The 16,695-nt window shown below is 41.9% G+C and overlaps 1 protein-coding gene across 1 annotated transcript in view; it reads right to left on the bottom strand.

The window, feature by feature from the left end:
* The window catches only part of CNTNAP5 (contactin associated protein family member 5), an 880,239-nt gene extending 863,914 nt beyond the window's left edge, over positions 1-16,325 (bottom strand). Inside the window, exon 1 of the mRNA XM_027082570.1 lies at positions 16,244-16,325. Within this exon, the coding sequence (XP_026938371.1) occupies positions 16,244-16,325 (82 nt within the window). The remainder of the gene's footprint in view (positions 1-16,243) is intronic.
* Positions 16,326-16,695: the final 370 nt, after the last annotated feature.

Consider the following 16,695-nt stretch of genomic DNA (forward strand, 5'->3'; position numbering starts at 1 on the left):
TTTGTATTCTGTCCATTAGGTAAAAGAGTCATATGAAAGAACTATAAAAAAACCAAACTCACCATAAATCAGAATGCAAAGGATGCTTACTGAACGTCACCCTGAAACAGAGTCTCCACAGTGGGACACGTCTGCATGCCTCCCAACAGCATTTATTTATTCTCGTGGCAAAACACATTTGATTGCAGAAAGTATATAGATATTAATTTCCATCCAAATGCCCATTTCAATTCATTATCTAGAGAGGTAAATATTCACAAAGGTGACACCCAAGTCAGTACTGACCTTGGGGGATAATAAATTTTGACTTTTTCCAGAACAAGTAGTTCACGTAGAGTGTATACACATGTAAAATTCTACCTGGCATATTAACCATGAAAGAAAACTAATAACATCTCAAATTTATTATATATATGTGTGTGTATGTGTACATGTATATATGTGTGTATATATAGTATCATAAATTACGTATTATTTTCAATTTTATTAAGAATGCAGAGCAGGGAATTCCCTGGCAGTCCAGTGGTTAGCACTTGGCACTTTCACTGCCATTGGCCTGGGTTCAATCCCTGGTTGGGGAATTAAGATCCTGTAAGCTGCGTGGCACAGCCCGAAAAATAAATAAATTAATTAATTAATTTAATTAAATAAAGCAATAGGTCCAATTAAAAAAAAAGAATGCAGAGCAGGAGTATTTGGAGTTCACTCATATGTGAGTACAGTGTAGATGTCAATGCAACGTGATTTTCTTTTTTTTTTAAACATCTTTATTGGAGTATAATTGCTTTACAATGCTGTGTTAGTTTCTGTTGTACAACAAAGTGAATCAGCCATATGCATACATCTATCCCCATATCTCCTCCCTCTTGCGCCTCCCTCCCACCCTCCCAATCCCACTCCTCTAGGTCGCCACAAAGCACCGAGCAGATCTCCCTGTGCTATGCGGCTGCTTCCCACTAGCTATCTATTTTACGTTTGGTAGTGTACATATGCTGATGTTTCTCTCACTTCACCCCAGCTTCCCCCTCCCCACTCCATGTCCTCAAGTCCATTCTCTATGTCTGAGTCTTTATTGCTGCCCTGCCACTAGGTTCATCAGTACCATTGTTTTTAGATTCCATATATATGCGTTAGCATACGATATTTGTTTTTCTGACTTACTTCACTCTGTAGGACAGACTCTAGGTCCATCCACCTCACTACAAGTAACTCAATTTCGTTTCTTTTTATGGCTGAGTAATATTCCATTGTATATATGTGCCACACCTTATTTATCTATTCATCTGTCGATGGACATTTAGGTTGCTTCCATGTCCTAGCCATTGTAAATAGTGCTGCAATGAACATTGTGGTATGTGACTTTTTTTTTTAATTAATTTATTTATTTTTGCTGTGTTGGGTCTTCGTTTCTGTGCGAGGGCTTTCTCTAGTTGTGGGAAGCGGGGGCCACTCTTCTTCGCAGTGCGGGGGCCTCTCACTATCGCAGCCTTTCTTGTTGCGGAGCACAGGCTCCAGACACGCAGGCTCAGTAGTTGTGGATCATGGGCCCAGCCGCTCTATGGCATGTGGGATCCTCCCAGACCAGGGCTCGAACCCGTGTCCCCTGCATCAGCAGGCAGATTCTCAACCACTGCACCACCAGGGAAGCCCATGACTCTTTTTGAATTATGGTTTTCTCAGGATATATGCCCAGTAGTGGGATTGCTGGGTCATATGATAGTTCTATTTTTAGTTTTTTAAGGAACCTCCTTACTGTTCTCCATAGTGGCTGTATCAATTTACATTCCCACCAACAGTGCAAGAGGGTTCCCTTTTCATCACACCTTCTCCAGCATTTATTGTTTCTTGATTTTTTTTTTTTTTTTCGGTATGCGGGCCTCTCACTGTTGTGGCCTCTTCCATTGTGGAGCACAGGCTCCGGACACGCAGGCTCAGTGGCCATGGCTCATGGGCCCAGCCGCTCTGCCGCATGTGGGATCCTCCCGGACTGGGGCACGAACCCGTGTCCCCTGCATCGGCAGGCAGACTCCCAACCACTGCGCCACCTGGGAAGCCCCTGTTTCTTGATTTTTTGATGATGGCCATCCTGACATGTGTGAGGTGATACTTCATTGTAGTTTTGATTTTCATTTCTCTAATAATTAGTGATGTTGAGCCTCTTTTCATGTGCCTCTTGGCCATCTGTATGTCTTCCTTGGTGAAATGTCTATTTAGATCTTCCGCCTGAACGGTACACTAAGCAAATAGGCAAGCATATGCTGACAATTAACACTCCAACCAGAACCAGAAACCAAGATTGAATCCAGATAGGCCACAACTTAATTTCGTGTGTGCACTTTCACCATGTCTAGTCACATTCATTAACATTAGGGAACACTGAGAGGAGCTCATGAAAGTTAGGAGATACAGACCTGAGATGACGGAGGGTGCATTCAGCTGTATGCTAGCTCTCTGCTCCTGTACTGTTCCTAAACCAGGCACGCTGTCTGTACTTGGCTTTCACTTAACCTGTCTGTACTTTAATTCAGTTTATCAAGTAGTTATTTTGCCATTCACTGTATGGCCAACATGAAATCCCCTTCTTTTGAAAAGGTAAAAGGGGCACATGTATCTTTTTCGAATTATAGTTTTCTCCAGACATATGCCCAGGAGTTGGATTGCTTGATCATATGGTAGCTCTATTTTTTTAGTTTTTTGAGGGACCTCCATACTGTTTTCCATAGTGGCTGCACCAACTTACATTCCCACCAACAGTTTTGGAGGGTTCCCTTTCTTCCACACCCTCTCCAGCATTTGTTATTTGTGGACGTTTTAATGATGGCCATTCTGACAGACATAGAGAACAGACTTATTGCTGCCAAGGGGGAGGGGGGTGGGAAAGGGATGGATTGGGAGTTTGGGATTAGCAGATGCAAACTATTGTGTAGAGAATAGATAAACAACAAGTTCCTACTGTATAGCACAGGGAACTATATCCAGTATCTGTGATGAACAAGAATGGAAAAGAATATAAAAAAGAATGCATATATATATATATATATATATATGAATCCCTTTGCTGTACAGGAGAATCTAATACAGCATTGTAAATCAACTGTATTCAATAAAAAATAAAGTAAGTAAAAAATGCTCAAAAGGGAATATCTGGGATGGAGGTGGATAATTCAAGGACCTTCATAAGATAATCTTTTTTTAACCTAAGAATGGCTATTCACATTAGGAAGATCAAAATGAGGAAGTATTTGTTTGACAAGCTACTATCTTTTCAAATCTCTAAATGCCAATAAGATGCCCTTGCCCTGAGACTTATATAAAATAGCAACAAGACAAAAACAGACTTTCAAAGGGTTAAAAATGGGCACCTGGACAGAGGTAATATTTAAAATATTTAATAACCTCCACATCAGGTCATCAGCTGATGTAAACATACCAGATGCAGGTGGCAAGCACCCAGGGTGGCCTTCCTGCTTCACACCAGCCAAGTGTTGGTCACCACTGAGGCCACCACCCCCACTTTTCCTAAAACCATCATATGCCTAATCACCTTTGCATGAAATTATAAACTTGGAGATTCCTACAATTACAGGTAAGGCAGAAGGCTTTGTGTGGTACTTCCATGAAGAATCAGAGAGAGGAGAGTCAGTTGAGTGACAGGATTCTGCATCTCCTCTCCCCATTTCCCCCAAAGCCGCCATATGTGTAATTTATTTTACATAGAAACTCTGCATAAGACTTCATTTTAGAAACCAAAACATTCTCCTCCTAAAATAAGTTTAAATGTTTAAGGTCTTATTTCTTGGAGCATTCGTTCTTTCTGAGAGCTAGAACACAGCACTGATTCTTTTCCTCAGTCAGTGTGAATGACTTTGGGATCCGCCACGTCCTTTCCTGATGGCAGCCACGGATGGAGAAACAGATGCAAAGCTGTGAGTGTGCCGACCATTGAACACTCAGCCTCTTCAAACCTAAGCAAGAAGGTCCATTGAGACACGTAAATAGCTGAAAAAGAGGACCAAGGCGACACAGAGACCTCACAACTCAGCCAAACAATAGCCCAGGTCGAAGGGACAAAGGCAGGGGAGCTGGAGAATAAAGCACAGAATTCCTGGGTCTGGCTTTCCGTGCAGCTGGCGACGAAAGAAAGTTGTACGCAGTGCGGGGTGGCCTTTCTCTGCCAAGCAGACTCTCTGAGGCCCGCAGAGCACATGCTCATCATGGGACCTCATCTGCGGTGGAGAGTAACAGTATTCAGCCTATGCTTGTTCAAAACCCTCCCTCCCATCTATCCCCACTTGGTGAAAGGAGGTTAGGGGCTGGATATGGGTTGAACTCTGCAGCCCGAAGACAGAAAACAGATCTGAATGCAAGCCAGTCCTTGCCTTATTAGAACATATTATCCAAGTATCACACAGAGGGGTTTTCTTATTAGCACCAACTTTAAAACAAACAAACAATAAAACAGAACATCTCTCTTACAAAATCTAGGAGGGGTACAGTATGATGGAGTGATGAAAATACTGTACTTAGAGAGGAAGGTCTCTAGGGAGCATGAAACAGGAGCAGACACACTAACAGTGGACACTAATCGTGGAATCCACAAGGGCACTAGTGATGGGCACAGAGCCTTAACGGTAAAGGCTTTAGCGAGTAAGACAACCAAGTTTTACAACCAGCCAGACTTACAGGAACGGTTTGCCACAGGGATTTCGAGTTATGGGGGAAGTGCTACCTGCAAGGTCAGAATAAGGCGACCTGCGCATGGGGGAGGAATCTGTGGGTCTAGACTGATAAGGCATTTCTCACCCTGGGTCAGAGAGAAGGTCTGCAAGGTTGATCATCTCAAGTTCAAGAACAGCTCAGCCTTAGCTTTGGGTTCAAGGGAATGGCAGATAGAATGTAACAGAGTAATGGACTCTGGAATCAGGGAAATGTGCGTTATCATCCTAGGGTGACCACCTGCAAGCTATGGTCAAGCATCCTAGGGTGACCACCTGCAAGCATCAGGTAAATCACCTGATGGTCCATGCTGGCACATGCTCACCCTAGAATGGGGAGGAGGATAACTATCACATCAAACTGTGGGGAGGAACAGAATGAGCCCATCAGGTACCACCCCTAGCATGAGGTGTATGTTTGGAAGCCCTTCCAGGGAAGAAACACATCACTTAACCTTATCTCTCATCTCCAATGCTCTGACATTCCAATCTGCTGGTTTCATTTCTTGTGACTGTGTCGAACGGTCCCTGATTGTTGTAGAAGGAGAGGCATTAATCTCTCTTTTAATATCATGGTGAGCTCAGCCTGTCTCCAATCAGAAAACAATCTGCCCTCGTTGACCCCAATCCTGTAACCTGGCAGGGCTCATTTACTCAAAGGTAAGCTCCGTGCATGGGGCAGCGCATCGCCAGGTGACTGCCATGGAGTGTGGTGCAGACTTGGAGTGGGGCTGAGCAGACTTCTTACCCACAGCCCCTCCCAAAAGCCCCATTTCACCAAGTGGGCTTGTGGGTTTCCTTTCCTCCTGTGAATTGATAAGCTCTTCTCACCTCCCATTATCGATTAAGCATAATCTGCAGCCCACAGACCGGGCACAGTTGATGGGAAAGGAAGCTACCTGTTCCAAGATGAGAGAAGAGACAGGGAAGTTGTTCTCATTCATATAGGAATCCTAGAAGGCATAAATAGGGGGAAAGAACCAAAAAGCTTAGGCCTGTGTCCCTGGGTGTATGTGGCCCTTTACATGGGTTAAGTGAATCAATTTTGCTCATCAATTTTTAATCAAAGATTGTGGGAAAATATTTTCCTCATAATATACACATGGATGTAATAGGGAGCAGAATGCAAATTTGTCTCAGTGTTTAAGACAAAATTCAAGAAATTACATGCTTCAGCTGCCACGTGAAGATGAGCTTTCGGACTCCCCTGGGTTCCTTGCACTCTTTTTTCCATCAAGCAGCACTTCAATGGCAAAATTTAAAAAGGATTAGCCTCGGCCATAAAACAATAAAAAAGAAGTCATTTACTAAATGTTAATTGAAACAGGCAGAGTGAAGGAAGGGGGAGAGAAAAGAGAGAGAGAGGTGCAGAAGAGAGACAGGGAGGGGACAGAAGTAGAAGAACATGGGGAAGGGAAGGAGGTGGGAAGAAGGAAGAAAAGGAAGGAGCATCAAAAAGAAGGCAAGGGCTTCCCTGGTGGCGCAGTGGTTGAGAATCTGCCTGCTAATGCAGGGTACACGGGTTCGAGCCCTGGTCTGGGAAGATCCCACATGCCGCAGAGCCGCTAGGCCTGTGAGCCACCACTACTGAGCCTGCGCGTCTGGAGCCTGTGCTCCACAAAAGGAGAGGCCACGATAGTGAGAGGCCCGCGTACCGCGATGAAGAGTGGCCCCCGCCTGCCACAACTAGAGAAATCCCTCGCACAGAAACGAAGATCCAACACAGCAAAAATAATTAATTAATAAAAAGAAGGCAAATTGGAGTGAAGGAGAAGAGACATTGAAGATAAGGAAGCAAGAGAAAAGACTCAGGAAGAGGAAAGAGGTGCTTAATACCATGAGCAGGACTAGAGTGGAGGACCCCGGTGCCATGGCTTTGATTTGAAGAGATACTACTATCTTTTGTTGTTGTTGTTTCTGGACTATGTGAACAGCAATCCAGATCTCCCCCTCATCAACTGATTTTCAATGAACAGTAGGCTTTCACGAATGTACAGAGAAATAAGTGCACAGTAGCCATTTCATAAGTATTTTTGAATGAAAGAATGATGCATTTGAAGGTGGCTTAGCATTAATAATGCATGGAGCATTGCAGCAGTACCTGATTTTAACCCAACATTTACAAGAACAAGAGAACACTTGTACTATGTATCCACCAAAAGCAGCCTTCAGCAATACCCAGAAGGAAAGCACAGCTCTCTGAACCTTCGGATTTAACTTCCCTCTGCCCGAGTCTCCTGCAAATGGAGAGCTTAGGATACTGGGAACACTACATATACTTCTGCTCGGGTTCACTGATTTTTTTCTCAAGGTCTGTTCAAGGATGCTTCTCCCTAAGGCTGACACCTTCTGCCAGGGTTTTCTGGAGGGGACATGCTCCTTACTTTTCTAGAGGAAGCTCTTTTCTCCACTCCCCTTGTGAGGTTCACTGGCCAAAGCCCAGAGGCAGGGATCATACCTGATCACACCATGACAGAGCCCAGGAATTAAGTGAGGAACTCAGACAGTCACGTGTCTCTGTAAGGTAAGGACTGATTCTGCCCACAGTCCCCCTGACATCAGAGTTAAAATGAGAACGTTTCCATCTGCCTCGGCAATCCCTCAGCCCTGTGGTGAAGGGAGAGTGAGCCCCTCCATCGGATAGGGAGGGTGGGAGGGAGGGAGACGCAAGAGGGAAGAGATATGGGAACATATGTATATGCATAGCTGATTCACTTTGTTATAAAGCAGAAACTAACACACAATTGTAAAGCAATTATACTCCAATAAAGATGTTAAAAAAAAAAAAAGAATGGAAATGTAGTTGTCCCTGCCTTGATGGCTATTGTAACTGATTTTGAGAGAATCCATGTTGAGGTTCATTGTTAATTGTAACAAGTCTAATTATTGAATTCCCACGTGATGTGTGATTTATACTGAGTTACTCATGTTATACTTACACTGATTCTATAAGGCTCATGTTAGTATCCATAGGAAATACTCACTGAGTGAGAGTCACATCAACCCAGAATTGTGTGACCTATGCCCTTTCTACTGTCCTCTGTCACCTCCCCATTGCCCACCTGTTGTATAATACGTTCACCCTTGTAATACAGAGGGTCAGTCTGGTCAAAACCAGGAAGTTGGTAACACTTTTCTTGGACATTCTAAACATTCCTCTACTTTGCCTTTCCCCAACTCAGAACATTCTCTTCCCCTCCTTCAAACACCCAGCTCTATCTCTTCTAGAAACGTTTCTTTTGGAAAAGGTCTGTTTCTCTCAGTCCAGCAGAGTTCAGTACAGATTTAAATTCCTATATTTTCTTTCCCAGTGAGGCTCTGTGTCTTAGGGCTTCTCTGTATGAATTGAAAGGCTTCTTCTCACATCTACAGATTCAGGGACTAATGGAGTTAACAGAAGAGTTGTTTGGGGACAGATGGGGTGAGGGCGTTGGAATCCAGTGGGCTTTCCCAAGTGCAGTGGGTGGCAGATCTCTGTCAGGACTGCCCTTAGAATAGGTCTTGATGGAGGTTTCACATTTGGTTACTGTGCCCACATGCAAGGCAGCACCAGAATCCAACAGACGCTTTTCTCCCTTCTTTTCCCACCTTAACATAATCAGGCAAAAGCCAATGGTAATACCCAAAATACATGGCCACATAACCGAGAGTGGAGTGGGGAAGAGAAGATGGAAAACCAAGAGGAAGGGAGGAAGGGAGGAAGCAAGGGGGAAAGGAAGGAAGAATGGGAGGGAGGGGAGGAGGGTGGAAAGGGAACTGAACATATATATTCATCAAACAGTAGCCTAGACTCACACCTACAAGCATCTGTCTGTTAGGCAAATCTCTTTAGACTGCTATTTGCCTTGGACAGTCTTCAGAAGGATATATCTGCTTCCAAAGGTGGAAAGTTAAAAATAATATACACCACGAGCTGTGTTTTGGCATTTTCCTTCACTTTCTATCTTCAACATTGCTGTTGTCGTCCTTTAAAACTCAATCACTTCAGCTGATCCACGGAACAGATGGCATTAATCAACCCCCCAAGAATATGCACAAAAGCAATTAGAAATGTAGAGACATGGAATTTATGACAGCAAATCAATTACCAATGATGGCAAATCAACATGGCTTACCCAACTTCCCCTGTTTGTTTTTCCACGGAGCGACCTCTGATAGTAGTAATGATCCCTAGTTTACCCCCCTGCCAGAGGGGGGATGAGAATGGGACGCTGAGATTTAATTGCATCATCCTTAATGACTAGTTCTCACTCTGCTGACAAAAACCAGCATAATTTACAGACTACAAGATGCATCAGGATGATGGATACAGACAGCATGGGCTGTATGGTGTCATGCAAATATGAAGTATACTGCACTGAGAATATGGTCGTTTGGTATTCCCTGAGAAGAACTTCTTTTCAGAAAACAGAGCACCTTTTCTACCATCTATAACTCTCATTTGTCAAAAACAATGGGAGAAGCTACAGAATACATTTTAACCACAAATCTGTGCCTTCTGTGAGTTTACTAGCTCATAGATTCCTAGGGTTTGAATTGACATGGCTCATGATTTTCTTTCTGATTCTTTATGACCTCTGCAGATTCTGAAACTTTCTTCCTTAGGCCCTTATTAATTATCACCTGAGTTAATGTAATAAGCTCTTCCCTGGCTTTCTTACTACTAGCCTTCGCCCGTTTTAATCTATCCTTCACACAGCGATTTTTTTAAAAACAAAAATCTGATTAGTATTATCTAATTACATGTGCAAAATCCTTTGATGACTCTCCGTAGTTATAACAGTAAAAATCAAAGACTCCCATGTTTAGCTAGATGTCTAGTTTCTCATTCTACCCCTATGCCTACGAACCACTCTTACAAGTAGTCACCACAACACGGAAAGCCTGTAATAACCTCCCCTCCTTTCCCCAGCTGGAAAATTTGACTTTAAGTCTCTGTTTCCCTCAGATAGCCTGCCTTGATGCCCCAGCCAGGTGAGATGCTCACCTGTGCCTTACATTACACTCTGCGCTTACATTCATTATACCATTTATCACTTTGATGTGATTAAAGATTTATTTTTCTGGCTGCTCATGTTCAAAGTTCCTTGGGGTCATGGACTCTATCTTCTTATGCATCTTTATTTCTCCAGCTTCATAGAAAAACTTGACTTTAAGAAAGAGAACCTTTCATTGGAATTCATTTCTTCAACAAGTTTTTCAAATATGTAACACACACATATGCTTAACACTTAAATCTTCTCCCAACCACAGCTTAAGAAGATGACATCAGAGACTCAGGATTATGTTATCAGGCAGTGTTGTAGGTTTGCAATTAAATAAGATCTTTCCAGTAATTTATGACTAAAGCCCCATTAAATAAACGTTTCCTCTTTATACTGACCCTGGGCTATGAAGAAGGACTTTTATAGCAATATATATCTGTGTATTTTCAGACTATATAAGAAACACTCATTAAAATTGCAAAAGCAAGTTAGTAAAATTAGCTCAAAATTGGTACTGAGGTCAAATGAATGGAGAGACTTTCTCGTTTAGGAACAAGTAGCCATTTGACACAGAAATAAGATCATGCCAGCAAACTCATGGAAATGTTCAGCCCTGTGTAAAGGCAGGGGTCCATTTATCAGCTCCATATCCAGTCAAATTATCTAAACTTCTGTTCTTTCACTTAAAAGCTACACATGCTAACATCTTCTTAACATTTTCAAAACTAGAATAGGTAATACTTGTCACTTGAAAAAAAAAAAAACCCGTAAAACAAATACATTTTAAAAGATTCTAGCAGCTGGACCATAGAAGGATCTTAGTTTAGAAATGAAAAATTTTAGTTGGAACCCATTCATTTACCCTCTCATCCATGCATTTGCCCAGTATTTTAGATACTGACTACAGACATTCAAATAAAATATGATAATCAGGGAAATGTGCATCTAGTTGGGGAGACAAGGACTATAAGAAGTGTTATGGAAATATAGTAGTAATATAAAGAGACATTTGACCAGCCTGGGGAAAGTGTGTTTGTTGGGGGAGAGGGGGATGGAGAAAGTGACAAGATAAAAATGTGAAAGGGCATTCTAGACCAAGCAGACGGCATATGTAAATAAAGGCAAGGAGATGTGAGAAAACATGGCTCGTTTTGGACGGCGGAGTTCCATAAACTGGAAATAAGGCAATGTGGGAGGAGTGACTGGGATGAAACTTAGAGTATTAGGCAGAGCCCATTCAGGACCAGCCTTCTGCTGAGAAAGGAAGCTCATACCTGCTATTTATTGATAATTAATATGTTTGGTCTGGCATCTATAGACTTATAAGACATGACGCCAGCAGAGGCACCTTTTATGGCATTGTTGTGTGTGTGTGGTCACAAATCTTCAGCAAGCTTATGCCCTTTCCTTATCAAGTTTTAAACTCAAACTTGTAGAAGAAAAAACATCTGGTGCTCCTCCAGATATGAGGCTTCCTATCTTTGACCATTGTGATGTTCAGCATCTTGCATCAAATCTAGATTCCAATTGTTTGGTTGTTTTTTGAAGGTATAACTCAGGAGTTGGTTCTTGTGGAAGCGGCTGCCTCCATGCCCTTTGCTATGGATAGACTGCAGAGACTAACCACAGAGATCCCAAGGCAACAGATGCTCACACACAGACCCCATCAGAATAATTCCCATCAGAATGCATGGGAATTAATTTCATACCTTGCAAAGACTCTGATCTTTGGAAATAGATATAGGTCCAGATCCTAAATTTTTTTTCATTGCTTAGCTTTATGATCCTGGGAAATTTATTAACTTCGATTAACCTTAAATTTAGTCATCTGTAAACCCGATTTAATAAAGTCTACCTGGCTGTGCTGCCTTGTCAAATTATGCAAACACGGCACGTGGCGTGAGAGATACAAAGTGCATAGCAGTTAGTAGGAATTAAAACCCTATTAAGTTGTTATTCTAAATATAATTGCTTAACAATTTTGAGCACAATTATCCCAGAAGTATCCAAATGGAATGACCAGTAGGCAACATCAACTGTTAAAGACAAAAATGTATTGGGACAAATAAGACCTTAATAATCATTTGATCCAACTTCTTAATACACCAACATCATTAGGATAAGTCAATAACATTTATAAGGACATCTGCCAGAAAGTGTCAGAATTTTGATGAATGAAGACAGTTTCCCCTATGAATTAAAAAAATGTCATTAGGCTCCAAATGAGTACACTGAAGCTTCAAAATAAAGCCTGATTGAGTGAATGACTTTTGTATTCTGCCCTTTCAGGTAACTAGAGCATCTCCTCACTGTCCTATATGACAAGGATAATTAGCTTTGTATATATAGGTCATATTTCAGCAGAGTTCTGGCATGTAAGATAAAGGCTTTGGTTCACCAACTAAAGGCTTTAGGAACATTGCAAACGACATCACGTTATTTTGTTTTGTAACAAATGGACACTGAAAAGTAAGGCAATCTAGGTCCCACTAAAGAAAGAAAAGTAAGGCAAACTCGGTCCCACTAAAGAAAGAAAAGGCAAGAGGGGCAGGGAAAAAAGAAAACTACAACTTAGAAGACAGTCATTCATTAGAATGAGAATAAGAGGTGGCGGTGAGTAAGGTGATTCTTATAGAACCTAACTTTCTTATAAGTCTATACTCTTGTGTGAAAATTGCTAGTCTAGCTGTTCTTATTTTTCAGTTGTGGAAATATGAATCTGGTTTGGAGACGGGGACTATACAGACAGAAAGCCAAGAGAGTTCGTATGGATGGTGTAAGACGAGCCCATTCAACCATGGGAAAATCTTCAGGACTCTTCCAAACGAGCATTATAATGCTTCTTTCACTTCGGATGGCCATAAATGCCACAAAAAGTATACCGCAAATGCCACAAAAAGTATACCGCAAAAAGTATACCATAAATGCCACAAAAAGTATACTTCAGTATATATATCTGAAGATAATCTGATGTTTGTTTATTTACAATATTACGTATTGATTGTGTTTGTGTGTAAGCTTCAGATAACTCAAGGTACAGTGCATCTCTTTATTTGAAGATCTTTAGGAAAATGATTGACATTTTCCTATATTTTCGATAAAGTTCTGCCTGTGATGAAAGGGGTAAAGAGTTTTTTATTTCTCTCTCAAGGCTGTTATCTGTGTGAACCTAATATGTAGCAGCAAAGAGATAAGATGTTTAGAGATCATCCAAAGTGACTGATTGGTCAGAATGAAGGCTCTTTATAACCATGTAACATCCAATTATTGTAAAATAAAGTGAACAGCAACCCTCTAAGTGTCTCCTGCATTCCTCTTATCTTTTGAATGCAAGTTCTCCCACTATAATAGTCTTTCAACGTACCTACTATTCAAAGAATCTCCTCTGTAAAATTTGAGCTGCTGTTCTATTTGGAAGTAGATACATATCTCAATTGCTATTTTATACCTGAGCTGTGAGCACAGAAACGATGCATCACCTGATGGGCATTTGGCATCTTAGCTGTGGCATAACTAGGGCTAGAACTCCTAGCATTTCAAACTCCTGGTTTCACTTTAACCAACTATCAAGTCACATCGTTTCTTCTTGTGTCAAAGGAGCTGATATTATATGTAAAATGGTTTCTCATTTAACACTGTCCTATCATATCTGCATTTGAAATTAACTAATTCCCTCAGGGTAAACTCAAAGGAAGTGTGATAGCTATTTAATATGCTGAAAATCCGAAATTGGGGAATTTTCAGAGTTTTTATTACTGGTGGGTAATTATGTTCTCTGCACAGATTCATATTATCTATACTGTAGCTGGCCTTCTAACCTAACTTTATTTAATTTTGTTTAATTAGAAACTTATAAAATCTATAATTGGGTAAGCATTCTTTTTTCCCTTACAGCTAAATTCCCAAGTTTTGCTCAGATTATGAGAAAATTAAACATACATACACACACACATAAACACACACACACACACACATAAACACACACACATCCTACATACACACAGCAAAAAGTATTATTAGAAGAATGGAAGCAATTAAAAGTTGTTTTTACTTGAACAAAGTTCACAAGTATACCATGGAGCATCTTGGGTAAATAATCCATTTCCAAGACAACTGTCATGAATGACTTGAAGTATTATTTCAAAATATAGAAATAATAATCTTGGGAAAAAATCTTCCAAATTATCTATAAGCTTACACAAATTGACTATTTGAAAGGAGATTTCTTTTCCTCATTAGATGCATCTAAATGTTAATGGGTTGTAGATAACTAGTAAGTCAAAGTGGAAAATAAAAGTCTGGAAGAATTGTAGAATGTTCTTTTTTTTTTTTTTTTCTTCGAGGTTCTGCATCATAGGTTTCAAAGACCAGCAGGATTGAATTCAGAAGTAATTTTCTGCTGCTATTCTATTGTTCACTGGATTAATACATTTTGTTTGGCAAAATAAAAACATTTAACATTATACTTTAGGAACACTGACTCCAAAATATTTAGCAAGCAGCGTGCATTCAACTGAAATGCTGATTGGAAACAGGTAAATTAAACTGTTCCTGATGAAATACTAAAGATCATTATCACAAAGTTTTATTTTAAATGTTCAGAATTAGCTTTATTGCTGCATCAGTAATGATAAGCATGAGCCTTAAACTCATACCATTTAGGTTTTATGAGCATTATTATAACATTAACCATAATTCAATTAGTTTACAGAAAAAGCCATTCTATAATTTTTTTCCTCACTCTTAAGGTGCTACATAAGGAAGCCCAAACCATATTCCTATAGAGTATGTTCTATTTATTTCACCCTTATTCCTCATCCCTCTTTCATGGATCTTCAAAATATTCACTATTTTCAGGTAGGTAAATGTGCTAAAGGAAAAACACGGCTATTTCATTGCCACACCTTTGCATCATTAGGACAATACTGACCTCTAGTGTTTTAGGAAGTAGAGAAACTAACTCAGCACTGTGCCTAACTTCCTCTTACTGAACCACTTAGATGTTTTTCTAAAGCACCATGGGAACAATTTTACTTAAAAAAAGAAAAAAAGGAGGAGGAGGGGCTGGAGGATGTGGGGACAGGAGGAAGAGGAGAGAAACAGCAGATTCTACCCTGTCTCTCCCTATTCTCTGAAATAATTTCTGAACTAAGGCCCTTTGGCTCCTCCTTTTTAAAGAGGTTGACCTCTTCAGCACTCCCTTAGAATACAAACTTTAATAAAATCTTTATAACACATTTCCACTAACTATCGATTTTGGATCCCCCAAACTTCCAATCACAGATAGAAACACTGGCTCAGCTTTGGACCATTCTCAGTAAAGAACATTTGTCTAACTGTCTGCCTTTGAGGTATAACCCTCGATTAAGTATCTCTTACTTAAGGTCCTCTTGGACCTAAGGGGGTGGGAAGTGAGGTAGAGAAACTTGTAAGTAGTAAGTGGTCCTCCTACCCTTCTCTAACAGTGATGGTTCAGAGTCCAAAAAAAAAATAGTATCAAAACGGTTCCAATACGGTTAGATATTTCTGAGGGTCATGGTGGGGGTTAGCAGATAAGGGAGCACGCCCAGAAGCTTGAGGAACCTTGATAAACCATCTTTGGAAACAACACAGACGGCTTAATTGCATTCTTTCTCATTTAGGAGTTTCCAGAGCTGGAAAAACTTCCCTTTCTCTGCCTAGAGAGGCAGCTGAGCAATTGAGCTTGAACCTCTGATGGCTCCAGAGATTTAGTCGAGTTTGACAAACTAGGTTCTTTAAATACACAGTGCAGGTGGCACATCCCCAGGTGTCCAGCCTTCCTGCCTATTAAATTAAATGCCCTGCACTTGCCGAGGTTAGAGCTTGGACGACAAAGTGTACACTTAGTGCATACTCATTATGCGTTCTTTGGCACAAAGATTTTGGGGGTGGAGTGCGCATCAAAGCTCTTCCTCCTATAACAGGGTCAGCCATTGATCTTGTGGTTTGACTACATCGGGCCATGACTCTTAGGCCAAAACTCCCAACCCTATTAAACCGATGACCATTGGTTGCAAGATACCCCAACTGGAGCCTTCTGCCTAGGAGAGAGCTGAAAGCCATGGATTGTGAGGCACTGGGCATACTACAAATCCGAGCAAGGCAGCCGCATTCAGAAATGAGCCTCTGTCACCGAGTGCGGTGGCTGTGAGCATCTCTGTCTCTGGAAGCTCAGCCCCCAGTGCATCCAGTCTGAACCGGGGGCCCTGCTCGGGAAAAGCCCCAGCTGAGACCAGGCAGGCAGAGAACGCGGAGCTGACGGGAGGCGGAGGGTAGAGAATCTTCCCTTCTCCCCCGAACTTTGCGATTCGGGGAGAAGGGCAGGAAATCCAACGGGGCCGGCTCCTTCGAGCTCTGCTAACTTTTGGGATGGTTAGAGTGATAGAAACACACCAATCAGCATTTTTCCCCCTTCCCCTCTGCTCAGAGCAGACACAATTGAACACGCTTGGACACTTGAGTGTCTTTCCAAACGCCAGCGTTTCCCACCTCACCTACCCGCCCCCAGCTCCTGGAACTCACAATTTGCCGCTGTTAATCCTAAATGCCACAAGCCGGAGAAGAACAAAGTGAAAACGCTGGTCAGCCGTAGTCCAGAATCCATTTCCCCCGAGTAAGAGGTCCTTCCCAATCGAATCTCAAATTCGCAGGCGCCAGCCGCGGCTGCTTCTTTCTTTCTCTGTCTCTCTCTTTCTCCTCTGCACCGCCTGACCCCTTCCCACCCCCCTTGGAGAGGCACTCGCGGCTTCACTCCATCCCGTGCCCAAACGCTCTACGGAAACCGTGGCGGGGGCTTCTCTGGAGCTGCGGAAGGAGGTACTGTCCCCGCAACGGCCGCCGGCAGCACTCGCCTTCCTCGCTCGCCTCTTCCTCCTCGGCCCCCTCCTTAAAGGTGCAAACCCCGACCCGACGCAACGGCAGGCGCCGAGCTTGCTCGACCGCCGACTGCACCTCGTCGGCAGCTAGAACTGGAA

Source organism: Aethalodelphis obliquidens, unplaced genomic scaffold (assembly GCF_003676395.1).
Source record: "Aethalodelphis obliquidens isolate GAN/ISIS:26980383/991018 unplaced genomic scaffold, ASM367639v1 scaffold47, whole genome shotgun sequence".
Taxonomy (NCBI): Eukaryota; Metazoa; Chordata; class Mammalia; order Artiodactyla; family Delphinidae; genus Aethalodelphis; species Aethalodelphis obliquidens.